This window comes from Myotis nattereri (genome assembly GCF_964212035.1).
Source record: "Myotis nattereri genome assembly, chromosome: 12".
In the NCBI taxonomy this organism is placed as follows: Eukaryota; Metazoa; Chordata; class Mammalia; order Chiroptera; family Vespertilionidae; genus Myotis; species Myotis nattereri.
In genome coordinates, this window is record NC_138087.1 from 80,765,467 (window position 1) to 80,789,464 (window position 23,998).

Below are 23,998 nucleotides of genomic sequence, written 5' to 3' on the forward strand. Positions count from 1 at the left end.
CCCAGACCTTCCGCTGGCGCACCACCGCTGGGGCTGGCGATATTTTACGGACAGGACAACCGAGGGACACAGCGGCCCCATCGGTGGCTTCCCTGCTCTCAGAACCAAGCCCAGGGTTTCGCCCTGCTCGCCTCACCCCACTCCCCCACCGTCTCCAGCCTGGGTGCCTTCATAAGTACATTGAAGACCTTTTCAGTTACAGCTACGATTGTTACTCTTAGCTCAATGAAGGTATTTTTATTTCTTGTTTTTAATAGCGGAGGAGGACCTTACCCTGTGTGGTTTCATTTTTTTTTTTTTCAATAATTTGAAAGATCTGGAGTTTAGCCTGGCAGGTATTAAGACTCAGTTGTTAAACACCAACCCATGCACCAAAGGTCACCGGTTCGATTCCCCATCAGGACACATGCCCAGGTTTCAGCTTCCATCCCTGGTGGGGGCCATGCAGGAGGCAGCCAATTGATGTTTCTCTCTCATTGATGTCTCTCTCTCTCGCTCTCCTTTCCTCCCTAAGAATCAATTTTAAAAAACCAAAAAACATTCGAACTTTAATCCAGTGGAAAATTGTTAGTCATAATTTCATAAACCTTTCATCCTCTATTTGCTTAAACAATGTGATATTAATGCCCTTTCATGAGTTATGACACGGACTCATTCTCTGTGTACTTAACCGTCTTTTCCCTCCCCACCCAATAGGATCAACTTTGTGTTTATATACTGAATAAACTTAACCTTCAATACTTGAATTTTCACGTCCAAATGGTATCATTTATTTACATAAAGATGAAGAAACACCCTTTTCTATTTGAAAATACATTTTTATTGCCCTAGCTGGTTTGGCTCAGTGGATAGAGTTGGCCTGCGGACTGAAGGGTCCCGGGATCAATTCAGATTAAGGGCACATACCCCGATTGCAGGCGCGATCCCCAGTGGGGGGCATGCAGGAGGCAGCCCATCAATGATTCTCTCATCACTGATGTTTCTCTCTCTGAAATGAATATATATATATTTAAATGTTTTTGTTGATTTCAGAGGGAGGGAGATAGAAACAGCAATAATAAGAATCATTGCTAGGCTGCCTCCTGCAACCTGGGCATGAGCCCTGACCGGGAACTGAACCATGACCTCCCGGTTCATAGGTTGATGGGCAACCACTGAGCCACACCCACACCCGCTGGGCTGGGCTGTTAGGATTCTTAATGTGCATGTTTACCTTGAACTCTAATTCTCACCCTTCTTACAAATAGAACAATGCCATTCCAGTCCCACCCGAGGTCACCGCCTTCCCTTCCCCCAGTGACCAGCTGTCAGCTCCATCCTGGGTTTTTGTCGCTTCCAAGTGACGCCGGCAGCCACCAAGGCCTTTCCTTCCTGCTCCTGTGAACCTCCTCGCTGCTCCCTCGCCCCTCAGCCTGCACGCTTGGGGGGGAGGGGGGAGTTCCCGGAGTCACAAGAGAAGGCGGGGGCCCATCTGGTCCACCCCTCCCCTGGGGCCTGGGCTCCTGTTCTCAGTAACTTCTCCCTCGCCCACGTGACCCAGCCTGTGATGAGTGTGAGTGCGCACGGGCTGGGGGCTGGGGGCCAGGGGGGAGCCGCCAGGCGCCCTCAGGCCAGGCCGGCCCGCTCCAGGTCCTGCGGCAGGACCCGGCCCTTCTTGCGGGCCTTCTCCAGGCGCCGCTCGGCCCTGGCCGCCTTCTTCCGGCGCAGGTTCTGGCGGCGGTGCGCCTGCCGCCGCTGCATCTTCTCCACCACGTGCGCCGTGCGCTTCTCCCACCGGCGCTGCCGCTGGGCCCGCCGCTTCTCCTTGCGCTTCAGCGCCGCCTGCAGCAGGCGCTCGTCGTCGCGGACCCGCACGCCCTCGGCCCGGTACAGCGCCGTCGTCCACTGCATCTTGCTCTCCAGCGCCCGCGCCCGCCCCGCGTCCTGCTCCCGCAGCGCCTCCAGCCGCTCCCGCCGCGCCTGCAGCCGCTCCAGCAGCTGCCGGTAGTTCCTGCCCGTCAGCGGCGGCAGGTTCCCCTTCAGCTTCTGCCGCTTCTCCCTCCGGCGCTGGGCCCTGCCGGCCGGCTCCTCGCCGCCCACCTCCACCTCGGGGAGCGGGGGACCAGGGGCGTCACCGCCGGCTCCCACCCGCAGCCCCGGGGACCCGGACCCGCAGCCCCAGGGACCCGACCCGCAGCCGCAGCCCCGGGGACACGCACCGGCCCTCACCTGGTTGAACAGCAGCCCCGCCTGGCCCGGCGCCTCCTGGCCGGGCGCCTCGGGGGCCGGCTCCGCAGCCTCCACGGGCCCCGCGGCCTCTGCCGCCTTCGCCCTCAGCTCCCGCCGCTTCCTCTTCTTCCGGTCCCGCTCCTGCCGCCGCCGCCGTCTCTTCTCCAACGCGGCGGGGGACAGCTCCTTGGTGCCGCCCTGGAGAGGGAAAGCCTGTTCGCGGTTCTCCCCACTTCCGGCCAAGCCCCGTGCGTGGGACCAGGGCAGGGGCTCGGGAGGGAACCCCTGTGCAGGACCAGGGTCCACTGACTGTCTGACTCTGAGATGACCTGTCACCCAAAATGCGACCGACCCCAGAGGGACAAGGGGACCCCCAAGTAAGAACCACAGCTTCCAGGTCCCAGGCAATGACCGGGGTGCTTTACAGACTCAGTTTCACCAAATCTTCCCGAGACCCGACTCGGCATCTGCCGTCCACCTCTGTACAGACACGTGGGGCAGGTGGCTGGGCCAAGGCCACACAGCCCCCGGCGTCCGCTCGGATCGGCGCCTGTGCCGACCACGGCACTGTTCTGTGGGACAGGCCCAAGCTCTGCTTCACCCTCCTCCCCCCCCCCCCCCCCCACCAACACGAGGGCCCAGACCGACTGACTACCCAGGCCCCACGGCAGGAAGGCAGGGCCTGGAGCTGACTCACCTCTAGGAACTAGCCCTGGGCTTGCCCAGGGCAGTGGGGAAAGAAGGGGGGGCTGTCCCCACACAGCAAGAGGCCCGGGGAGGTCCCCAGCACCAGGGCAGTGGCGGCCGAGCCAGAGGGCGAACGATGCCATTCAGAGAGGCTGAGGCTGGTTCGGTCTCCGCCTTTGCTGTGGCGTCACTGGGCAGGTCACCTCATCCCAGGCCCCGCCTACCTCACGCTGCCGGGACACTCCGATGGACGGAAGTGCCACCAGTGTGTGTTCAGCACAGGCGGCATCCCGGGGGGAAGGAGCCTAGCTTCTCCTAGGCCAGCAAAAGGCAGGTGACCCTGGGGACTGAGGCTCCCCGAGACAAGAACACCCGGCCTCTTTCAGAACGGAGCCGCTGAGCCCCTCCTGTCAGCCCCGCATGTCCCTGAAACGCGGCTCAGGCCCACAGTGGCCGGCAGAGCTGGGGGCCGACCCCGCAGAGCGCACCTCCTCTCCAGGCAGAGGGGGAAACCACTGCAGCAAACACGCTGCTCCTGGCCCCCGAGCGCTCCCCCACCTACCTGGCCCCGGGCCTCCTGGATCTTCTCATGCAGCCGCTGCCGCAGAACATCCAGGGCAAAGAGGGAGTCAGACTCCGTGGCCGGGCCATCTGCAAGGAAGGAATCAGAGAACTGAAAGAGGCTCCCCTCCCCAGGGCCCGGCTTCAAAGCCCGGCCTCCACGCACTGCCTCCCCTGGTGGCCGGTGACGGATCTGCAGGGCAGTTCTAATACATTGCACCACCTCTTCAGCCTGGATGGGCCCCCGGATCCTCAGGCAGGGTCAGGACATGCTTGTGTGTGATGACAAAACCTTCCTGCGGGTCAAGCCAAACCCACCTTCCATCCCATCAACTCCTGCAGCCTGTGCTTCCCCTGTCAGCATTCAGGACGCCCCTGCAGATACTTGAGGGCAGCAATACGCTCAAAGCCACGCTGTTCTAGGTCCTCACAGCCTTGCCCTGCACCAAGTCCTGGAACCACCGTGCACTCCCTGGGATGCCCTCTGCCCACAGGGCCTCTGAAAGCCCGCTCTTTGGAAAGGGGAGCCCCCCCTCCGTTAGTCACCCCAGTGTGCCTGACACCACCTTTTCTTACTAGAGGGGAGCATGTCTGCATGGATCCCAGCTGGCCCTGCCCAGCGTCCTGGAGCTCCTCACCTGCAGGGACCCCGGAGGAGCCAGAGGCCCTCTCCTGCTTGGCTGCCAAGGGCTTCCTGGCCTGGGAAGCTGCCCGAGGCTTCTCCCCCAGGGCCTGGGCCTTGGACTCCACAGCCTTCTCCCTCTGCTCCCGGGGTTTCTTCTGTGCCCTCTTCCTCTTCTTTTTGGGGGGCCCGGCAGCTTCTGAGCCCTGAGCTTTGCCCCCTGGAATACAAAAGGAGGCAGTGATGCGGTCCCAGTCTGTGGCCCGTTCAATCGGCAGGCGGACTTGCAAAGGCTCTGATCCCAGGAGGATGCCCACGGCGGACCAGGATGAAGGATCCCGTGATCCTTACCCGTGGGGCTCAGAACCACAAACTTCCTAGACTGGCCGCGCGTATCAGAACCCTGGCCCACTTGCCCACACTGGGCCCGGCAGTGAGATTCATGCCGGGTTCACACCAAGATTTCGCCTCGAGGACATTCATCACAACGTCATTCAAGTGACGCAGCAGGTGGGCAGATGGCGCTGAAACCCTCGGGCCCCCGGCTGCGGCGCCCGACGACCAGGGAACACCGGGGACTTTAAACACCACTTGTACTTCCTGTTAGTATGTTACCCGCTCGTGTCACGCACACACGTGTCTAGTCCACCCCACGGCTCCTCGGGGTGCGGGGCGGTGCAGGCCGCGGCAGGGCGGGGGGGCGGGGGCACCCCCTCCGAAGCCCTCCCGGTCCCGCGCGCTGCGCTTACCCGACTTGCGCTGGTGCGGCTCGGGGCCGGGCCGGGCGCAGATCTTGCTGGCCAGGCTCTGCAGATAGGCGTCCTTGGCGAGCAGGGAAGCCATGGCCGGAGGCTCGGGGGGGCTCCCTCGGGGTGCTGCTCCGGGGCACGGGGGCGCAGCGCCCTACGTCAGTGCCGGTCTCCCCTCCGACTCACACCCGGTCCCCCGCCCGCGCGACGCTAAGCAACCCAGGTCGCGGCCGCGGCGCCGCTCGCCGGGAACACCACGTGCGCAGGCGCTGCCAGTCGAGCGCCGAGCCGCCCCCGCGCGGTGCTCGATTCGCCACGCCTGGCTCCACCGGAAGCGGCCCGCGGGGCGGGGCACAGGGCATTGTGGGCCGTGGGCGGAGCGGGGCCCGTGGGCGTGGCCTCCGCGGCACTAGGGGGCGGGCGGGCGTGGGTCACCCCCAGGCCCGGCCTCGCAGCCCCGCGCCCCGCGCCCCGCGCCCCGCAGGCGCTCCCCGGGCCGGGCGGCAGCACTAGGCCGGCACCGCCTCGCGCTCCGGGGGCGGCCGGCGATGAGCTGACGACGGCGCGGGCGGTGCTCGGGGCAAGGGCTGGACGGCCGCTCCTCCCCCCCGTCCCCCACACGCACTCCTCTTGGTTGAAATCTTTTTCTCCCCTCGTGGTTCAGCACGTTATTCCGCAACTAAAATGCTGCGGGAAGAGGTCGCCACCCATCCTGCCAATGGGGGTCACGCAAAGGGGGGGCAACTCCCCGCACCACCCCCCCCCCAGCAGGAGCTAGGCCCAGGCTGCCACCCGAGGGGCTGCTGCCTCTGCTTGGCCGTGGGGGTCTCTGGGACCTGAGATGGGTCAGCTGTGCACCCCCCCCCCACTTTCTCAGGTGACCTGGCAGTGGCACTGGGCCTCTGGTTCTGTGGGTTGAGTACTGATTGCTGCCCTTTGCCTCCCGGCTCCGTGGCCCCATCGCCCCCTTCCAAGCCCATGGCCACTCCTCCCTGAAGTGCCGGTCACCACAGACTTGGGTGCAGTGAGGACTAGAAGGGACCAGTGTTTCATTCATTCATTCACATCAAGGATCCGGGGCCCAGGCAGTGCTGGGCGGGGTATGCAGCCAGGACCCATGGCCACTGGGAGATGGAGGGGATCCAGGCGGTCAGGTGTGAGCAAGGAAGAACTGACCAAAGCCGAAGGGCAGTGCTGTCTTTATTCAACCGTCTCGCACACAATGAACCAGGATGTGTACCAAAGAGCCAGGAAGGAGCCCGCGCCGGCTCCCGTGTGAACCCCCCCCAGCCCCAGCTCTGCAGGGGCCCCGGGCGAGGTGGCACGGTGGCTGCACAGGGGCCAGGTGTGGACCAGGACTGTCCACCCAGCGCCCCTCCCCACGTTAAACAGCAGGCTCAGGTCCCAGCAGCAGCCCGGAAGGTAGTGAACAGAGGTGCCTGGAGGAAGAGTGGGCCACTCTGGAAATGGGGGGATCTACTCTCCCTCCACACTCCTGGGGGGGCTGTCCCTTTGGGGTTCCCAAGGAGGCCACAGCCGCTCCCCAGCAGCAGCCAAGGCCGAGCGGGGCGCCAGATTTTGTTGCTAAGATCCCTGGGCTGGTGGAGAGAGCGGAGGCTCAGGCACGCTCTGTGGGGCCAGGCCCGCTAGCGTGGGAGTGGGCAGGGGCGGCGGGCTGCAGGGGGCCAGCGCTGGGCTCTGGGGAGGCCCGCAGGGGGGCCGCGAGGCCATCGGCAGCGTCTGTGTCGAGGTCCAGCCTCCAGTACGCTTCGCACAGAGGCAGATCGTTAGCTTCGCGGAGACTGGAGCTTTTCCACCACCAGAAGCCCAGGGAGACAGGAGCAGGCAGAGGGCAGGGAGGGAGAGCGACACAGGAGCAGAGTTAAGAAAACAGACCGGACCCACACCTGCCTCTCCCCTCTGGGCAGGCGCTCCTTCAAGCAGGCCTGGCTGGGTGGGAGGCCCACGGGGACCCCCAGTGCCAGGGTCCTTCGCATCCCAAAGGGAAAGGGAGGGCTGTCCAGGACCAGCCAGGCAGGTCCCTCCGCTGATCGAGCAGGTGTCTGCCCCGTCTGAGGGTCACCTGGCTGTCCTGCCCCTGCTGCCACCCCATCCTGCCGGGGCGCGACAGCCTCACCGGTAGTGGCAGCCAGCATCCAGAGCCCACGGCTCCTGCACTTGGCCAGAATCCTGAGGCAGAGACCCCATCTTACTTCCGGGTCTGCCCTTGGCTGGGACGGAGCCTGGACGGGTGACAGGAAGAGGCCCTGGTGTTCGTCCTGTACCCCACCTCTCCAACACGCTGTGGAGGACCGAGTGGGGTGCAGGGGAAGAGCATGGCTCACGGGTATGGAGCTGACGGCCCCTTCGCCGCACCGTCCTGCCCTTCCTGTGGCTGCTCCCTCCCTGCCTGTGGCTGCTCCCTCGCTCCCACCCTCAGCGCTCAGTCTCAGAAACCATCCAGGTCACAGAGCAGTGTCCAAGGACAGCAGAGGGAGAGGAAGACAGCAAATCATGAGTGGAAAGCGGCAGAGCAAGCGTGGAGGTGGGCGAGCGGGGCTGCGGAGGGTGGAGGGGGCTGCGCATGCCAGGGATAAGCAGGGAGGGTACCAGCCCGCCCCGGGCATCACAGACAAGGGAGGAACTCAGCCTCCCGAGGGCCCAGGGACGCTGGCGGGACCAGCAGGCAGGCCTGGAACCCCTGGGGTGAACCCCAGGCTGACGGGCAGGTGGGGAAGCCTGGCGCTCAGGCCCCGCCCAGTGACCTGGGGCAGGTCCGCTCCTCTGGGCCCTCACCCTAAGGGGCAGGGCTGAATCGCTGCCCTGGAGCTGCTCTGGCCAGAGGCCTGGCCATTAGGGATGCTGGGTCCGTGAAGGGACTCTGCAAAACCAGTGTGGCTGTGGGCCATGTCCCAGCGGGGTCTGAGCTCCCCCACGGGGACCCACTCAGGACTTTTCTCTGAAGGCCGGTGTGTTAGGAGGCAACTGCCACAAGTCTGCTGAGCTGATGGGTCTCAGGGACCAGGGGCGGCCCCAGACACTGGAAAAGTCTAGAACCACTCCAGCTGGGCAGGACCATGCAAGTGACACTGAACCCAAGGCAGGGAACCACGCCCCAGACCACAGAGCACGCTGGCTCTGGGCATCCGTGGCCCCTGCCTGGCTCCCATGGGGCAGCAAGGGGCGTATAGAACCTGCCTCGGGAGGGGCAGCTGTCTGCGAGAGCACCAGGGCCCGGACTCCATGTCTGCGGGACCAGCTAACGGGAACGGAGGGGTAAGGCCCCCCAGCCTCGGTTCCCCCGCATAAGTTGCACTTGGACTAGGATTTCTCAAAGGCCTCAGGTTTCAGGATTCTCAGTGGCCCCACGAGGGCTGGGTGATGGGTCGCGCCCACCGCTGTATCCCTGCGCACAGCCTGGGCCTGGCATGGAGGGGGCGCTGTGGACAAGGCTGAGCCCCCCTCTACTTGGTCCCCTCCTCCTTCCCGGGACCCCGGCACCCGCACCTCCATGGGCGCCTGGTGATGCCCACACGGAATCGCCTCCGTGGGCAAGCAGTGGCACCTGGGCATAGCCTGGGCGGCCATGAGGAACCAGCCCAGCCTCGGACAGGAAGGTTTAAAGGGAGCAGACAGGTCCAAAGAGAGGCAGCGGCACCCGGGCAGGACCGCTGGCTCTGGCCTCCCAAGCCTGGAAGTTCTGTGCGTTTGTTTCACCCCAGGGCCCGGGGGACGGTGGGAAGTGTCTGTGGTCGAACGCTCTGACCGGGAGGCGCGCTCTGAAGCCGGCCCGGGCTCTGCTGCGGGACCAGCAGGGTTTGGAAAAGCAGGACCTTGGGGGCTGCCGGGGCTGCGGTCCGGGTCCGGGTCCGGGTCCAGCCCTATTGGTACCTGGACGAGTAGTACTCCTCCTCCAGCTCGTAGAGGTCGACGGAGACCTCGTCCCGCAGGGCGGTGAGCTTGCGGTCGCACTCCTCCTGCAGCGCCCGGAGCTGCTGGCTGCGCTGGTCGATGGCCTCACTCACCGACGGGAAGTCGTTCAGGATCAGGAACTGCTTGAGGTCGGACACCAGCTTCATCAGGGACTCACCGGCTCGGACCTGTGGGGACAGCCAGGGCAGGCAGGTGAGGGCGGGGCGGCGCCGTCTCCCCGGGCTGGATGCCGGCAAGCCATGGCCTCAGTTTCCTCATCTGCAAAGTGGGGCTATGGCAGTGACCTTCACAGGGTCGCTGTGAGAAGCGAGAGAACCGCGAGGTAAGCTACGGGAGGACAGGGTCCCCAGCGCCCCCCACCCCTGACTGCAGCCCAGGGGAGACGGCAGGGGCCCTCAGCTCCCAGCCCCGACCCCGCGTGGCCCCTGGCTCTGAGCTGGTGGTGTGATCGCCAATCACACAGGTTGTGCAAGCACATTCTGCCTCTCAAAACCCCAGCCCACAGGTGGAAGTGCTACCCCTTAGCCGCCTGCCCCGCCCCTCCTCCGGGCAGCTCCCCTGCCAGCTGGGCGATCCCTGTGGGAACTTGTCCTGTTTCCATCCGTGGGCACACACCCAGGGAAATGATGGACGTGCTGTTCTGTGGCGTCGGAAGGGACCAAACGCAGGTCCCGTTACACTCAGAAACTCGCCTCTGCTCTCGTGACGAATCTCAGGGAAATTTCTCAACAGGGAAGAGCTCCCACGCCGCCCCTCCCACGCCCCTCCCACGCCGCCACGGACAGCCCTCCTCCCAGGAGACCCCACTGGGACCCCGAGGGCTCCGCACTGGGACCCCAAGGGCCGGAGCCCGGACCGGGCCTTGCAGCGGTGACTTACGATGTTGGAGGCTCGCACGTGCATCTCGTAATTGTCCTGCTCGCCTTGGGTGGCCCTGGACACCTGGGTCTCATCCTCAATCTGGGACAGGGAGGGACCCAGTTAGCCGGCGCCCGCGGCCCACACTCCGCATCCTGCCCGCCTCTTTCCACCCAGACCCCGCGACGGTCGGCTTCCCTCTTGTTCCGAGGAGGGCGGGCACCTGCGCCTGGACAGGCGGGCCGCGCTGACAGCCGCGCCAGGTGCGGGAGGGCTGGCCGGGACTCGTGGGTCTGGGGCCTGCAGCCCGCTCCGGCGCTCAGTCAACCGAACAGGTCAGTCAAGAGAGTTATTTTTTTAAAAATGCCTTTTTATTGATTTCAGAGAGAGAGGAAGGGAGAGGGAGAGAGAGAAACATCCATCGGTGGCCCCTCACACACACCCTGACGGGGGACCAAACCCCACCACCCGGGCATGTGACCACACAGGACGCTGCTCCCACGGAGTCACCCTGGCCAGGGCAACAAGGACCTTTTTACAGAGAGGAAGGGAGAAGGATAGTTAGAAACATCAATGAGAGAGAAACATCAATAAGCTGCCTCCTGCACACCTACTGGGGATGTGCCCGCAACCAAGGTACATGCCCTTGACCGGAATCGAACCTGGGACCCTTCAGTCCGCAGGCCGGCGCTCTATCCACTGAGCCAAGCCAGCCAGGGCAACAAGGACCTTTTTAAAGTGACCACTTACTGACCACTTCCTGGGCGCCAGGCACCGTGGTAAGCCCTTGACCATCATCATCTTACAAAAGTCTCAGCCCTGGCTGGTCTGGCTCAGTGGGTAGAGCATTGGCCCTCCGACCGAAGGGTCCTGGGTTCCATTCCAGTCAAGGGCACGTACCTCGACTGCAGGCTCAATCCGGAGGCAACCAATCAATGTGTCCCTCTCACATTGATGTTTCTCTCTCTCCCCCTTCCACTCTCTCTAAAAACCAATGGGAAAATACCCTCAGGTGAAAAAAAATAAGTAAAATAAAATAATGTAAATTTAAAAAATTCCTCACAGAAGCCTGGACAGCCTTCCCTAGATTGCAGGTGGGCAAGCCTGAGGCCGGACAGGGCAGGGAGCCTGCTCAGTGTCTCGGACGGTAAATCAGGAGCCTGCCCGCTCGGCCTGCCTTGTTGCCAGTCCAGGGCATTAGCTGCCCCATCCATCCGCTCGGATGGGCCTCCCAGGGGCGTTGCCAAGGTACGGGCTGGCGTCAGGGGTGGGAGCCAGGCCTCCTGGGCTCCAACCCTGGCTCTGCCGGTTACTAGCAGAAGGGTCTTGGGCAAGTGATCCAGCCCATCCAGCCGACTGAGCCAACGCTGACGGCTCACCCCCCTCGGGGGCTTCCCCAGCTCCTCTTCCTGACGCCACTCACTTGAAACCGCTACCATGTTGGGGGTCCCTTCCAGGCACCGAGGCAACCACTTTACACAGATCCACTCACCCAGGGCCCTATGACTGGGGCGCCAAAGCACTGAGACGCCAGTCCCTGTCCAAGCCTCCGCTAGGCAAGCCGCTGGGCTGAGCTGGCATCTGAATAGTCCCTACAGCTGCCTCACTGGGACCGGTAATTAGCTGGTTTGTCTGCTGACCTGTCTGTCATCGTCCACTCCCTGGTGCCCCCAAGTGTTCTCGGCATGGGGGCAAGGGCCCCTGCAGCTGTACCCCGCCCCCCCCCCCCCCCCCCGCCAGGGTGCTCCGGGACCCGCGGGGCCAGAGCAGGGCAGTCCCGGGCTCCTGTCCCCCCCACCTTGGCGGTCTTGATGATCTCGGTGAAGTTGTCCATCATGGACTTGATGTCGTCCTTCAGCCGCTTGTTGTAGGACTGCAGCAGCGTCTCCTTGCTCTGCGGCAGGGCTCTCTGCTGGGCCATGGCCGGGCTTCCGTCCGTGCGGGCAGCAGAGGCCGCGGGCCACGAGGCAGCACCTGGGGCCGGAGTCTGATGTAGGCAGAGCCATCCCCAGCCGCCCACCCTCCACGGCCCAGAGAACGTGCAGCTCTCGGGGACCCCCTTCCTGCCAAACCAACCCGTGCAGCACTCGCACACCGGGCACTGCGGGTCTCACGCCGCTCCCCGCCCGATCGCTGCCCCGCCTCTTTCCCAGCGGATCTAGCGACTCTACCCCGCCACCCAGTTCCAGGCCGGGCACAGCCTCCCGGCTCCGGGGTCTCGTCAGGACCACCCTTCCTCCCTGCGCCCCAGCGCTCGGCCCGGGGCCTGGCGCACGGCCAAAAGACCCAACTCGCGGTCTCTGCGCCATTCTGGGGCACGGCACACGGCGACCCCGCCGCGCCGCACCGATGCCCGCACCTTGTCCGCACACCTTGGGCCCGGCGGGCACCTGGCCAGGATGGGCCTGGGGACCAGCAAGCAGCCCCGGGAAGTGCCGGCTCCCGGGCGCCGCTCAGCACCCGGAGCGTCCCGCCGCCATCTCCACGCCCCTTCCGCTCACACAGATCCACCCCCTACTCTAGGCACCGCCCCCGACCGAAGGGCCCGCGAAAGGAGTGCTGTCGCTTTAAATTCGAAATCCCGCGCAGGCTCCAGTTCTCGCGATCTTTGAGGTCGCATACATATTTCCCACAATTCCCTTTCCTTTCTCTCTCCTCCAGTCGCCCAAGATGGTGAGTGTTTCCATGATACATTATGTCGGCGCCGGGCCTGGGCTCTATCCGCTGCCATCCTCCTCGGGATTCGGCCGCGCGGGGGTCCCTCCACCGCCCGGAGCGAGGAGAGCCCCGCGCGGCCTGGCACAGAGGGCATTGGGCCGGGATAGACTCCCCGGCGTCCGGGCCGGGGGAGGAGGACCCGGCAAGCGCCGCGCCGCAATGCGGGGCTGGGCCCGCAGCCCGCCCGGGGCGGGGCCTTCGGCGAGGGGTTCTGAGTCCGCCCTTGCTCTTTCTGGGGTCGGACTCCTAAGGGGACCCCTGTCCCCGCGTTGGGGGTGCAGCGCTGTGGACGGAGCCGCTGCGCGGGTCCGTGTCCTAAAGCTCCGCCCTCAGCCCTGGGGCAGCGCCGCGCAGCAGCGTGGCCGCCCGGCTCGTGCAGATGATGTGAAGGAATATTTGCTATCTGAGCAACGGTGCGGACGCCCGAACCACCAAGATCGCTGATGCACGAGCCGGGCTCGCTGCCGCGCCGCGTGGGCCCGGCCCGGCCCCGCCCTGCCCCAGGGGGGTCTGGCCCTCCGAGCCCGGCGCCTCCGGGGAGCTGGGGGCAGAGGCTGACGGGGTTTCCTCTGCGCAGCCGAAGGGGAAGAAGGCCAAGGGGAAGAAGGTGGCGCCGGCCCCTGCCGTCGTGAAGAAGCAGGAGGCCAAGAAGGTGGTCAACCCCCTGTTCGAGAAGCGGCCCAAGAACTTCGGCATCGGTGAGTGAGGAGGGGCGAGACGCAGGGCTGCCGCGGAGGGCGGCGTTCGTGGACGGGTCAGGTCCTGCCGATGGGGTGGGGACGCCCCGTTTGCCGCTTTGTGGCTACAAACTGGGCCCCGGTCCTAAGCTGCCCCCTTCGGGGGGCGGCGGCGGCCGCGTGCAGATGATGTGATGCGAGGACGTTTGCTCTGCGAGACGTGATGACGCTGAACCACCGAGATCGCTGATGCTCCCGCCCTCGCGGCCCCAGGCGGGAAGCAGGTGAGCGCCTCGCTCAGGGCGGCCTTTCCCTCGCAGGACAGGACATCCAGCCCAAAAGGGACCTCACCCGCTTCGTCAAGTGGCCCCGCTACATCCGGCTGCAGCGGCAAAGGGCTATTCTCTACAAGCGGCTCAAAGTGCCGCCTGCCATCAACCAGTTCACCCAGGCCCTGGACCGCCAGACGGGTAGGTGCTGTGGCTGGCAGCCGGCGCTGGGAGGGGTTCGGGGCTCCCTGTTTGGTTTCCAGACCCTGGAGGTGGCATAACTGAGGCTCCTTGAAGTGCAACTCACACCTAACGCTTCGGACTCGAAGTGAGGAAGGTTAGCTCTTAGCCTAGAGCAGCGGTTCTCAAGCTGTGGGTCGCGACCCCTTTGGGGGTCGAACGACCCTTTCACAGGGGTCGCCTAAGACCATCGGAAAACATATACATATTGTTTGTGATTGATCACTATGCTTTAATTACGTTCAATTTGTAACAATGAAAATATATCCTGCATATCAGATATTTACACGACGATTCATAACAGTAGCAACATTAGTTATGAAGTGGCCACGAAAATAATGTTATGGTTGGGGGTCACCACCACATGAGGAGCGGTATTAATGGGTCGCGGCATCAGGAAGGCTGAGAACCACTGGCCCAGAGCCCAAGCTGGTGGTTTCTCCCCAGCCACGCAGCTGCTGAAGCTGGCCCACAAGTACCGGCCCGAGACCAAGCACGAGAAGAAGCAGAGGCTGCTGGCCCGGGCTGAGAAAAAAGCTGCCGGCAAAGGCGATGTTCCCACCAAGAGGCCGCCTGTCCTCCGAGCAGGTGCGGGGGGTTCTCCTTAAAGGGGGGGCAGCGGCGGGGGTGGGTCAATAGTTAGGTGCGGGCTTTTTCATCTGCAATCACTGAAGAGTACGTCGAGCCTCTTAACCCCGAGGCATAGCTGGCCCTGATGTAGAGCTGCTTTTGTGAACAGCAGCCATGCACCCCACTCATGCAGCCTGGCTGTGTTCTAGGGGTGAACACGATCACCACCCTGGTGGAGAACAAGAAGGCCCAGCTGGTGGTGATAGCGCACGACGTGGACCCCATCGAGGTACGTGGGCCTCGTGTGAGCGCTGGCTGCTGAACTGAGACTGGGTCTTCATGTCGGTACCTACAGATAAAGCTTACTTCCGAGTCTGCCACATTAAGTGGGCTGACAGCTTTTCATTTGAGGACAGTACTGACGAGGGATCCAGCTTATCTTGTGGCTCTTGCAATGATGTGAATTTCTCGCTGAATTAATCCTTGAAGTGCAAATACATGAGCTTTTTAACCCTGAGCAATTGCTGCCCAGCTAACTTTTAAGTCATCGCTTCTGGTCAGACTACACTCTGAGCTAACGCTGTCTTCCAGCTGGTGGTCTTCCTGCCCGCCCTGTGCCGGAAGATGGGGGTCCCCTACTGCATCATCAAGGGGAAGGCCAGGCTGGGGCGCCTCGTCCACAGGAAGACCTGCACCACCGTCGCCTTCACACAGGTTAACTCGTAAGTATGCAGCTTGGTCCCGAACCCCAAGTGTGCGTAGGGGACAGCCTGCTCCCACCCTCCACTCTGCGCCCCCCAGCCCCCCAGTTCACTTCATCTCTTTGGATTTTATCTTAAAAGAGCAAATGTTCTAGCTTTAAAGGAATAAATACATTTATCTGAACCTTTGCCAATGATGGTTACGAATTTCTTCACCTGAATAAACCATGTGGTCATGTTGTGTCTGAGGCAAAAGGCTTGTGTTTGGAGCCAAGGCCCCATTTCCGCTCTGGAAGGGCCCGCAGTCTGACCCACGTCCCCGTCTCCTTAGGGAAGACAAGGGAGCTCTGGCTAAGCTGGTGGAGGCCGTCCGGACCAACTACAACGACAGATACGACGAGGTAAGCAGCGCTGTCTGGGTGAGTCAGGCCTCGGCCAGAGGCCTGCCTGGCTCTTCGTGAGCCGTGCAGACCACGAACCGCTGGGCCAGACTGACTTCTGCTCTCGTCCTTGCAGATCCGCCGCCACTGGGGAGGCAACGTCCTGGGTCCAAAGTCGGTGGCTCGCATTGCCAAGCTGGAGAAGGCCAAGGCGAAGGAGCTGGCCACTAAGCTGGGCTAAGTGTGCACTGTTGAGTTTTCTGTACATAAAAGTAATAAAAATTCTCCTCAGCCAGCGTCTTGGTCACTTGGGGTTGGAGGTGATTTATTGCCGGCAACAAGTCTGGGGTGGTAGCAAGTCCATTTTCAAACCAGGGACCTTGAGCTAACTATTGTGCAAGTTGCTTCGTGTGTGGGTCCATTCAGAGAACTGAACCTGCTGCTCGGCCGTCGTGCACTCGAACACCGAGCCAAGCCTGGGTTTTCTGATGGACCCGGTGCCCAGATCACTCAGGTAGCGGCGGTTTATTTATACCAATAGCGCGAGGCCCGGTTAAACCCAATCTGGTGAAGTGTTTATTCAGTGGCTCCCAGGACAGGCCACCTCAGTCATCTCCTCACGTGCCAGGAGCCCGACGCAGGAACTTCTTGGCCCACAGGTACGCCGTGGCCGCGCAGAGTCCGTACCTGGGGGTCAGAGTGTCGGTGAGCAGTTGTGAGGGGGAGGGGCCGGAGGGCCACGCACACACACGGGGGGGGGGGGGGGGGGGGGCTCACCAGGTGATGATGTACTGCATGTGCTCGTTCCTCAGCGTCACTCTGGTCTGCCCGCCAACGGGTCCTCCGGGCACTGTGCTCTCTGTGAGACACGGAGTGTTGGCACCAGTCTCCCTCCAGCCGCTTGGCCAGCTGCTTCCTTGGGGCCTTGCTAACCATCTCCCCCAGAGCCTTTGAACTTGGCCAATGTCACGTCACCGCAACAGGACCTTCCACCTGAACCTGGTGTACAGCCGCCCCCCCCCCCCCACACACACACACATAGAGTGCAAACAGCAGGAACCGACTCCCACTTCTTGGCCTGGCCGGTCACCACGTACTGAAGTCCGCATCGATGAAGATGGGCTCTGTGCCTGTGCGCTTGGCCATGGCCTCCAGGTCCCGGTAGTACCAGTGGTTCCTTTCTGGGTTGTTCTCCGGGACAAAAGGCTTCCTGGTCTCTGTCAGCCTTACCATCCCAACCAGGTCCACTTCTCCCTCAATCTGAAAAAGAGGGTGTCCCTCAGGACACAGCAGAGAAGGGGGGCTCCCAGAGCCCTGCTCACTGGGGGGCCCTTTGCCCCTTACCTGGCCTTTCTTCCGAGTGTCAGGATTCAGTTTCTTCCTGGGGACAAACCCTCTGTTCACCAGGATGCTCATCCTAGACGGGGAAAGCGCGCGGTTTCAGGCGGGAAAGGGTTTGGAGAGATGATCACTGTTGGCTCCTGCGTGTTCAGGAACTGGCGCTGCCAGGGCAGGTCTACAGCAGGACAGTGGAGACAGGCTGTGTGCCCCTGGGCAGGTCTTCCTGTGCCCGTGTCCTGACTGGTAAGAGCCACCAACCCCTGGGAGGGAAGCCAAGGTTGTCCCTCACCTCCCCCCCTACCCCCCATCTTCCTTGTGCCACTCCCACTGCCACATGCAGCCGGTGATGCCCACCAGGGCCTGGGTTCAGGCTCCCTCCCCTCGGAAGGACTGGGCGCAGCAGCTGCTAGAGACCAATGGGCCCATCCCTGACCTCACCAGGAGGCTGTGGTCACAGGGCCCCAGGGTTTCATCTGTCCGTTGACATTGGGGAGGCTGCTCTATTGCACCGCCCCTTCTGCGCTGTTTCCTCCCTTCACTCCAAGTCCGGCCCAAATAGTACCTTGGGACTCTCCCTGAGCTGGTTCCCTCCAGAGTCCCTGTCACTATCCCTTCATGCTGCGCCATCATTTAACGAGGTGGCCACTGGACAGACAGTTCTCGCTTCCCTCTCAGAGCGGACAGGACTTGTGCAGTGATAAGCTAAATGAATCAGTTTCATGTCCGGGCTACAGATTCAAACTCTTGATGGAATCAAACCTTCCAGTTCCCCAGGGTTGGGGGTTGCGAAGGGAAGATGAGCTGCCCTGACCACATACATCTGCCAGGCTCCCTGCGTGTCACTCACCCCAGGTCGGTGCAGTGGAAAGGGGTGATGACATGGGCACCACTCTGGGCCGAGGAGGAGAGCCGGCCCGCCTCCCGGGCCTCCCGCTCCGGGTCCACCATGGTCCGGGGCATCATGTACAGCTCCTTGGAGTGGTCGAAGTACCCCCTGACCTTCACCGGCCTGTACTCCAGGTTTCTCAGCTCCATGGGGCTGCACGGGAGGGGACAAGTGCAGCTGAAGCCAGTTTGTGAGGAAGAGAAACCCTCAGGGCTGCAAACGACAAAGCCCACCGCAGCCCGAGGGGACAGGGTGATGAGGGGGATGGCTGGGGTGATGGGAGTGCCCGCTACAGGGAAGCTGACCCCTTGGGTGTCGCGTGGGAACGGCTCTGCTGCCCCACAGTCCACGTTTTCATGAGAAGCCAGAGGGGGACTCCTGCATGGACTTGATCAGTGTGGCCAAAACCCCCTTCGAGCACCGGTTTGCGGCCCTAAATGGAGGCTTTGTTGAATACAGCCGTTCCTCTAGGGCAGTCGCATCATCTGGGGCACTTTCAAAATACCAGGAAGACGTGACAACGCCTGCTCTCGCCCTCCAGCTAAGCGTTGCTGCTCTAGGGGACCATTAGCACGGGTTTTTCTATAATTCAGGCAGCTTCCCAAGGGCGACCATGTCAGCAAGAAGCCCAGCAGGACCACCCGTCCTGAGGGCGCCCATCTGAGGGCCCGGACCCCAAGCAGCTCCACTGCTGAGCAGTGCGAGGAGCCCCAGGCCGCAGCCCCGCACTCACTCTGCGGGCAGAGGGACAGGCTCAGCCATAATTCTAGACTCCAGCTCCGAGATCAGCTTCAGCTTCCACTTGCGACGCTGGACCTACGGAAACGGCGTAAGCCCAAGCAGACGGCAGCGGGCCAAGGGCTCGGAGCCACAAGAGCGAGAGGCCGGTCCTACCTGCCATGTCCCCAGGCCAAAGGCGGTCACCGGAATGAGAAGCAGGAACCACCGGAGAAAGGAGTCGTCCTCTGCTTTTGTGGCCGGTGCTTCTGCTGCGGAGCTGCGGCGCCTGCTGGGCCTCCAGGCCAGACCTAGGGAGTGTCACGCTGGCCTGGGGTCGCAAGCCGCGGGGGAGCACGGGTACAGGAGGGGCGGGCCCACAGCCTGCAGCCAGGAGCCAGCTCCCGGCCCAGTGCCCAGCACGTGGCACTCAGTGGATGTTTACTGACTGAACGAGACCCAGGGCTCAGTCGTGGCTCTGCCACCGACCATGACCCGGGTCATTCGTGGCACCACCTCCCGCCTCTCCCGCGGGAGGATGCTGTGATGTATACACCACTGCGCTGACATGCACCGGCACGGGCGACTGTGGTCTGAAGAGACGAAATGTGATAGGCTCGGGACAGTGCTTCACAGAGCTCTCCTAACTGCTCTGCCTTTTCTTTATTTTTAATAAAGCAGTTAAAAGACAAAATGTATTTACAAGGTTACAGAGGTAGACGTGAGCCCGCTGGGTTGCCTAGGCTCAGGCGTGCTTCCGGGAGGGAGAGATTAAAAAAAAAAAAATTACTTGCTGATTTAAGGGAGGAAGAGGGAGAACCACCAATCCGATGTTTCACTTGTGCACGCATTGGCTGGCTGACTTTTGTATGTACCGACCAGGGATCGAACCCTCCGTCTTGGCGTACCCAGAGGATGCCCTAACCGCCCGAGCTGCGTTCTCATCGCTCAAAAATGCAGACACGGAACAATATACACAGGAGGTGCATTTAAGCTCGCGGAGGGGCCCCTGGGGGGTAGCAAGGCGGGCCTGGGCGGGAGCGTGGGCAGCACCCTCCTGGGCGCACAGCCCTGCGCGCGCGGTCACCCCGCCCGCCGTCCAGGGGCAGCACGCAGACTGCTGAGCAGACGAGCTTCCCTTCAGGGTCCCAGGCACCTGGTTGCAAACTCGGGTTGGCCCTCCCTCCTGAGGCCGAGACGGCGGTTAGTTGACGTCTCCGGCCGCCCCGCACGCGGCCAGGCTCCGGCAGGAGGCACGGAGTCTGACACAGGCGATCGGAGCTCATCCCCCGCCCCGAGCAGCGCGGGGGGCGCTTCCCAGGGCGCACCTGGCCGCGTCCTCACCTGCGCGCGAGGAGACCGCGAGGACGCTCCTCCAGACGGCGAGGGCCGGGGCCTGCGGAGACGCGAGGGGCTGGCTGAGCCCGCCGGCCCGGGGCGCCCCCCCCCGCCCCCCGCCTCCCGCCTCCCGCCTCCCCGGCCGCTTGCCGCCGCCTCTCCGCCCGCTCACCGGCCCCGCGCCCGCTGCGCGCAGCACCTGCCCCAGCAACCGCGCCGCCGCCATCGCCCCGCGGGCCCTTCCGGGGTCGGGCCGCGTTTGCTTCCGGGGCACCGCCAAGCCCCGCCCCCGGCCCACGTGGTCTGAGCGACGCCGGGCTTCCAGGTCCCTCGGCTGCTCAGCCATGAGCGAGCCGCCGCCCGAGGTGCGCGCCTTCCTGCGCGAGCACCCCAGCCTGCGGCTGCAGCCCGGCGCCCGCAAGGTGCGCGGCCGAGCCGACTGCCCCGGGACCCCCTGACTCCCCCGCCTCCCTGCCTGCCCCCGGGACCCCTTCACCGGCTGCCCCGGGACCCCCTGACTCCCCCGCCTCCCTGCCTGCCCCCGGGACCCCTTCACCGCCCGCCCCCCGGCTGTCCCGGGAACCCCTGAGCGCCCCCGGGACCCCCTCAATTCCCCGCCCCCCGACTGCCCAGGGACCCCCTCACCGCCCGCCTCCGCCGCAGGTGAAGTGCGCTCTGACGGGCCACGAGCTGCCCTGCCGCCTGCCCGAGCTCCAGGTCTACACCCGCGGCAGGAAGTACCGGCGCCTGGCCCGCGCCTCCCCTGCCTTCGACTACGCGGAGTTGGAGCCGCACATCGTGCCCAGCACCAAGAACCCGTGCGTGGCCGGGCCGGGGCGGGGGCGGCCTGGCACCGCCGGGACCGGGTGGGACCGTTCGGCCGGTCACCGGCCGCTGCTGGGCGGGAGACTCCACCTGCCTGGGAGCTGGGGGCCCGGGCTGCCCGGGAGCCGGGAGCCGGGAGCCGGGAGCTGGGAGTCACCTGCGAGTCCGGCGAGGCCCGCCCCGGCTGAGCTCGCTTGCTTTTGTGTAAACCCGGGCCTGTCTGCTTCCTAGGAGACGGCGAGCGCTGGGGCTTGGTCCCTGAGGTTCTGGCGGAGGCCAGGCTCACATTTGTGCTTTAAAGGAGAACTTTGACTTAGCCGAGGGCGCGTGGTTGACAGGTAGTGAGGAGGAAGCGGCGATGGCCTGGTGGGCACTCGTTCATGGACTTGGACGCTGAGTCCTCCGCGTGCATTCTCACAGCAGAGCAGTCGGGGGGCTGGGGGGGCTGGGGGGGCTGGCCAGGCCACACGCCAAGCGAAGGCGAGGCCAAGTCCGTGTGGACCGCGGCTCTCCGCCCGGCGGGGTGGGCCTCTCAGGAGCTTGTAAGGCCCGGGATACCCAGACCACACCCTGGACGCCCCCTCCCCAGGCAGCCTCTGGGGTGACTGAGGCTGGAGAGCAGGTCTGACTCCTTGCTGGTGAACTGTTCCTGCAAACAGCTCCCTCTGCCCCGTAGGCACCAGCTGTTCTGCAAGCTCACCCTGCGGCACATCAACAAGGCCCCGGAGCACGTGCTGCGGCACACGCAGGGCCGGCGCTACCGGAGAGCCCTGTGTAAATGTAAGTGTGTGTGTGTGTGTGTGTGAGTGAGTGTGACACAGCTGCCCGGGTCACGGCCTGGGGGCATGCCCGCCCTTCCCAGGATGAGCACCCCTCGAGGGCAGAAGTGGTTTGGGCCAGTGGTCGGCAAACTCATTCGTCAGCAGAGCCAAACATCCACAGGACAACAATTGAAATTTCTTTTGAGAGCCAGACTTCTTAAACTTATATAGGTAGGTACATTGTTATGAACTTCATTAGGGCACTCCTGAGGCTTAGGAAGAGCCACACTCAAGGGGCCAAAGAGCCGCATGTGGCTTCCGAGCCGGTTTGCCGACCACAGGTGTGGGCCATTGGGTGGCAGTGCTCGGTGGATTGCCCCGCGCCCTGAAGAGGGGTGCAAAGCTGGAAGCCGCCTCCCAGAACAGTGCGTCCTACTCATCGTCCTCGGCAGGTTCGATGGATCTAAACTAGAGTTAAGTTCCTGCAGCAGTGATGGCAGGCGGTGCCGAGAACTGAGGGAGGGAGGGTGCTGGCAGCCGGGAGGGCCCGCCTGACTCAGGAGGCCGAGACTGCGGGGCATGCGGAGCGGGAAGAGGACGGGATCTGGGCCAGGTCCAAGGCTGGCGTGGGAGGCGCTGAGGACCTGCCTTCGTGGTACCGTCACGCACTGTGGGGGGGGGGGGGTGGGGGCGAGGGCACAGAGGGTCTTGGAGGCCGTGGAGGAGCACGGGCAGCCGGATGCACTGAAAGGGTTAAAGCAGGGACTGGCGTGACCCCTGCAGTCACCCAGGTGAATGGAGAGGTGGCGGGGTTCCCCTTGGGTCACCAGGTGTGGGCAGGGAGGATGGAACGCCGTGGACGGGTTTTAACTTGGGGGTGGGTTGCTAGATGAGGAGTGAGGGGCAGGAATAAACCGATTCCCAAGCTCCCACGTCCCGACTTGAGAACCGAACCGGTAGGTGAAGTTTGGAGAGTGGGGTCTGAATAGGCTTTGGGGGGAATTGAAAGTGAAACTGGAGCACTTTAAGTGGGAGGTGTGGCGGGGACCAGCACTCAGGAGATGCAAATCACTGACACAGCCGTGGCATTTGCATCCGCATCCACATCCACGAGCCCGTTGAGAAGGGACAGGGTGGGGCCTGGGTACCAAGGAGCCCTAGGAAGGTGAGGAGGAACCAGGTGTCTGGGGCAGAGAGGAACGGGTGGACTCTTATTAGATGTCAGCCAAGGGGAGATGAGAGAAAGGTGAGACCAGGCAGCTGGGTGGCGAGGCAGGGACGGCGAGGCAGGGACAGCCAGGCTGGAGCGGGGCAGGGACTGCAGCTGCAGCCGAAGGCGGGGGAAGGAGGGCTGAGCTCCTGTCACCACCTACCCCCCGGGGGGCTGCACTGCAGTGGGGAGGCCTGTACTGATGGAGGGCCTGTGAGTCCTCAGTGCAGGGAGGACAGTGACTCCAGCCTCGTTCCTGCCCCTTGCTCTGGCCAAAGGTCAACAGGGGGCGCCGATTCCACTGAGCCACCATGCCTGCAGAGGGCTTGCCTCCTGGTGACAGGCTGGCATGGTTTCCAGGTCAGGTGCCCTGGAGCTCCTGCAACCTGGCAGGCCCGGCCAGTGGCGGGTGCTCACGACCGGCCGATCGGTGCCATCTTGTCTGTCGGCCACACCCCTGCTGGCCTTTCCTGTCCTGGTAGGAACTGAGCTGGTGGCCTTTCTCTGCCACCGCTGATGTGTGCCTAGTGGGTGAGGCACAGGGCTCAGGATGGGAGGCGAGGAGAGAGCCATGCTCTCTGCTGGCCTGTCTGCAGATGCGGAGTGTCAGAAGCAGGGCGTGGAGTATGTGCCCGCCTGCCTCTTGCACAAGAGGAGGAGGAGGGAAGACCAGATGGACAGTGACAGGCCACCCCGCCGGAGACCAGCCTTCTGGGAGCCCGAGTCCAGCGATGGTGACGGCACGGCCCCGAGTGACAGTGACGACAGTATGGCAGACCTGTATCCGCGTAAGCAGGACCGTGCTCCCTGTCCCCCGCCCCTCCCCCCTCTCCCTCGTACTCCCCCTGGCTGTCCTGTCCATTTCCAGCAGCAGGTGGCTCTGGCCCGCTCCCTTCTCCACGTGCCCCTTAGCCCTATGCAGGTGGTGACCTTAACGTAGATCCCTCTTCCTTCCAGCCGAGCTGTTCACCAAAAAGGACCTGGCAGGGGCCAAGCACAGGGACAGCGCTGATGACTTTCTGACCGATGAAGACGAGAGGCCAAGGCACCCGAGAGCAGAGGGCGCTGGGGACGGAGAGGGGAGGGGAGGGGCCCAGGAGCCGGCCCTCAAGCGCAGGAAGGTGAGCAGTGCCTCCAGGCTGCTAACAGGGCAGCAGTGTCCTTAGCGAGGTTTCCATTTCCCTAGAAAAATAAGACCATTCTCTGCAGGTAACACCCCAAGCTCATGGCACATGCAAGCGAGGAGCCAGGGCCGCTCTGACGGGGCGGGGAGCTTTAAGTCTGCACCTGCGGGAACCTGGCTGCCTGGACAGGTGCCCGAGTGCAGCACAGGAGCCGAGAGAGGGCCCAATAGACACCACCCTGAGCCTGTGTGGAAGGGGCGGGGCTAGAGGAGGTCAAGGGGCTAGAAGAGGTCAAGGTCTGTGTGTTTGGGGGTTCACAGCGCTGCCTTGGATGAGCTGGCAGCTGTGAGGGAAACTGGGCAGAGAGCGGACCTAGGGGTTTCCAGCTGAAACCTCGCCTGTGGGCGGGGCAGGCTGGCTGACACCCGTTCACCTGGGCTCACTGGAACTCTGTCCCCGCCACAGAAGCAGTCGGGCTCATCCAAGAAGTTCAAAAGCCGCCACCGCAAGCAGAAGCGCATCAGCTCCTCCCAGCAGGCGGGTTAATAAACGTTTGCTGGAGACTGCGCAGCCTGAGTCCTTGGGGTTTGCACCCCGCGTCCCCCCCGAGCTGCCCCGTGTCC

General features: G+C 63.5%; 5 protein-coding genes across 10 annotated transcripts; 2 read left to right on the forward strand and 3 right to left on the reverse strand.

The window, feature by feature from the left end:
- Window positions 1-226: 226 nt before the first annotated feature.
- SURF6 (surfeit 6) lies at window positions 227-5,036 on the reverse strand. Of its 2 annotated transcripts, XM_081102869.1 has the most exons (5): window positions 4,828-5,036; window positions 4,095-4,298; window positions 3,458-3,546; window positions 2,209-2,406; window positions 227-2,085 (listed from the first exon to the last, which is right to left on the reverse strand). In XM_081102869.1, the coding sequence occupies exons 1-5, from the start codon at window positions 4,919-4,921 to the stop codon at window positions 1,606-1,608; spliced, it is 1,065 nt and encodes a 354-aa protein (XP_080958995.1). In that variant the 5' UTR covers window positions 4,922-5,036; the 3' UTR covers window positions 227-1,605. The 2 variants fall into 2 exon arrangements, with proteins under 2 accessions (XP_080958995.1, XP_080958996.1); XM_081102870.1 differs by lacking the exon at window positions 4,095-4,298.
- Window positions 5,037-6,008: 972 nt separating this feature from the next.
- Window positions 6,009-12,119, reverse strand: MED22 (mediator complex subunit 22). 2 transcript variants are annotated; one of them, XM_081103982.1, is made up of 5 exons: window positions 11,978-12,119; window positions 11,417-11,592; window positions 9,640-9,720; window positions 8,719-8,927; window positions 6,009-6,635 (listed from the first exon to the last, which is right to left on the reverse strand). In XM_081103982.1, exons 2-5 carry the CDS (start codon window positions 11,537-11,539, stop codon window positions 6,446-6,448), a joined length of 603 nt encoding a protein of 200 aa, XP_080960108.1. In that variant the 5' UTR covers window positions 11,540-11,592; window positions 11,978-12,119; the 3' UTR covers window positions 6,009-6,445. The 2 variants fall into 2 exon arrangements, with proteins under 2 accessions (XP_080960108.1, XP_080960109.1); XM_081103983.1 differs by having other exon boundaries at window positions 11,991-12,113.
- Window positions 12,120-12,218: 99 nt separating this feature from the next.
- On the forward strand, window positions 12,219-15,469 carry RPL7A (ribosomal protein L7a). The gene is made up of 8 exons (XM_081103305.1): window positions 12,219-12,291; window positions 12,914-13,034; window positions 13,334-13,483; window positions 13,970-14,110; window positions 14,302-14,381; window positions 14,684-14,814; window positions 15,125-15,194; window positions 15,310-15,469. The coding sequence occupies exons 1-8, from the start codon at window positions 12,289-12,291 to the stop codon at window positions 15,412-15,414; spliced, it is 801 nt and encodes a 266-aa protein (XP_080959431.1). The 5' UTR covers window positions 12,219-12,288; the 3' UTR covers window positions 15,415-15,469.
- Window positions 15,470-15,475: 6 nt separating this feature from the next.
- Window positions 15,476-20,226, reverse strand: SURF1 (SURF1 cytochrome c oxidase assembly factor). Of its 4 annotated transcripts, none has more exons than XM_081103302.1 (9): window positions 20,101-20,226; window positions 19,462-19,513; window positions 18,295-18,428; window positions 18,134-18,216; window positions 17,362-17,553; window positions 16,518-16,590; window positions 16,271-16,433; window positions 15,951-16,032; window positions 15,476-15,860 (listed from the first exon to the last, which is right to left on the reverse strand). In XM_081103302.1, exons 4-9 carry the CDS (start codon window positions 18,160-18,162, stop codon window positions 15,791-15,793), a joined length of 609 nt encoding a protein of 202 aa, XP_080959428.1. In that variant the 5' UTR covers window positions 18,163-18,216; window positions 18,295-18,428; window positions 19,462-19,513; window positions 20,101-20,226; the 3' UTR covers window positions 15,476-15,790. The 4 variants fall into 4 exon arrangements, with proteins under 4 accessions (XP_080959428.1, XP_080959426.1, XP_080959427.1 ...); XM_081103300.1 differs by lacking the exon at window positions 20,101-20,226 and adding an exon at window positions 19,628-19,697; XM_081103301.1 differs by lacking the exon at window positions 20,101-20,226 and adding an exon at window positions 19,655-19,690.
- SURF2 (surfeit 2) lies at window positions 19,753-23,944 on the forward strand. Its single transcript, XM_081103306.1, has 6 exons — window positions 19,753-19,877; window positions 20,119-20,273; window positions 20,957-21,060; window positions 22,848-23,039; window positions 23,209-23,372; window positions 23,841-23,944. Exons 1-6 carry the CDS (start codon window positions 19,800-19,802, stop codon window positions 23,919-23,921), a joined length of 774 nt encoding a protein of 257 aa, XP_080959432.1. The 5' UTR covers window positions 19,753-19,799; the 3' UTR covers window positions 23,922-23,944.
- The last annotated feature ends 54 nt before the right edge of the window (window positions 23,945-23,998 follow it).

What these genes read in the sequence shown, in the direction of transcription:
- SURF1 (XM_081103299.1), bottom strand. Translation starts at nt 19,403, where the DNA reads ATGAGCTCCGATCGCCTGTGTCAGACTCCGTGCCTCCTGCCGGAGCCT. An exon ending in TTGGCCTGGGGACATGGCAG is followed by an intron (nt 18,217 to 18,294) that starts GTAGGACCGGCC and finishes CCGTTTCCGTAG; the next exon opens with GTCCAGCGTCGCAAGTGGAA. An exon ending in CCTGTCCCTCTGCCCGCAGA is followed by an intron (nt 17,554 to 18,133) that starts GTGAGTGCGGGG and finishes CCTCCCGTGCAG; the next exon opens with CCCCATGGAGCTGAGAAACC.
- RPL7A (XM_081103305.1), top strand. An exon ending in GCCCAAGAACTTCGGCATCG is followed by an intron (nt 13,035 to 13,333) that starts GTGAGTGAGGAG and finishes TTTCCCTCGCAG; the next exon opens with GACAGGACATCCAGCCCAAA. An exon ending in ACAACGACAGATACGACGAG is followed by an intron (nt 15,195 to 15,309) that starts GTAAGCAGCGCT and finishes TCGTCCTTGCAG; the next exon opens with ATCCGCCGCCACTGGGGAGG.
- SURF6 (XM_081102869.1), bottom strand. Translation starts at nt 4,921, where the DNA reads ATGGCTTCCCTGCTCGCCAAGGACGCCTATCTGCAGAGCCTGGCCAGC. An exon ending in GCCGCACCAGCGCAAGTCGG is followed by an intron (nt 4,299 to 4,827) that starts GTAAGCGCAGCG and finishes TTTGTATTCCAG; the next exon opens with GGGGCAAAGCTCAGGGCTCA. An exon ending in CTCCTCCGGGGTCCCTGCAG is followed by an intron (nt 3,547 to 4,094) that starts GTGAGGAGCTCC and finishes CCTTCCTTGCAG; the next exon opens with ATGGCCCGGCCACGGAGTCT.
- MED22 (XM_081103982.1), bottom strand. Translation starts at nt 11,539, where the DNA reads ATGGCCCAGCAGAGAGCCCTGCCGCAGAGCAAGGAGACGCTGCTGCAG. An exon ending in ACGTGCGAGCCTCCAACATC is followed by an intron (nt 8,928 to 9,639) that starts GTAAGTCACCGC and finishes CTGTCCCCACAG; the next exon opens with GTCCGAGCCGGTGAGTCCCT. An exon ending in GAGGAGTACTACTCGTCCAG is followed by an intron (nt 6,636 to 8,718) that starts GTACCAATAGGG and finishes GTGGTGGAAAAG; the next exon opens with CTCCAGTCTCCGCGAAGCTA.
- SURF2 (XM_081103306.1), top strand. Translation starts at nt 19,800, where the DNA reads ATGAGCGAGCCGCCGCCCGAGGTGCGCGCCTTCCTGCGCGAGCACCCC. An exon ending in TGCAGCCCGGCGCCCGCAAG is followed by an intron (nt 19,878 to 20,118) that starts GTGCGCGGCCGA and finishes CCTCCGCCGCAG; the next exon opens with GTGAAGTGCGCTCTGACGGG. An exon ending in CGGCCCTCAAGCGCAGGAAG is followed by an intron (nt 23,373 to 23,840) that starts GTGAGCAGTGCC and finishes TCCCCGCCACAG; the next exon opens with AAGCAGTCGGGCTCATCCAA.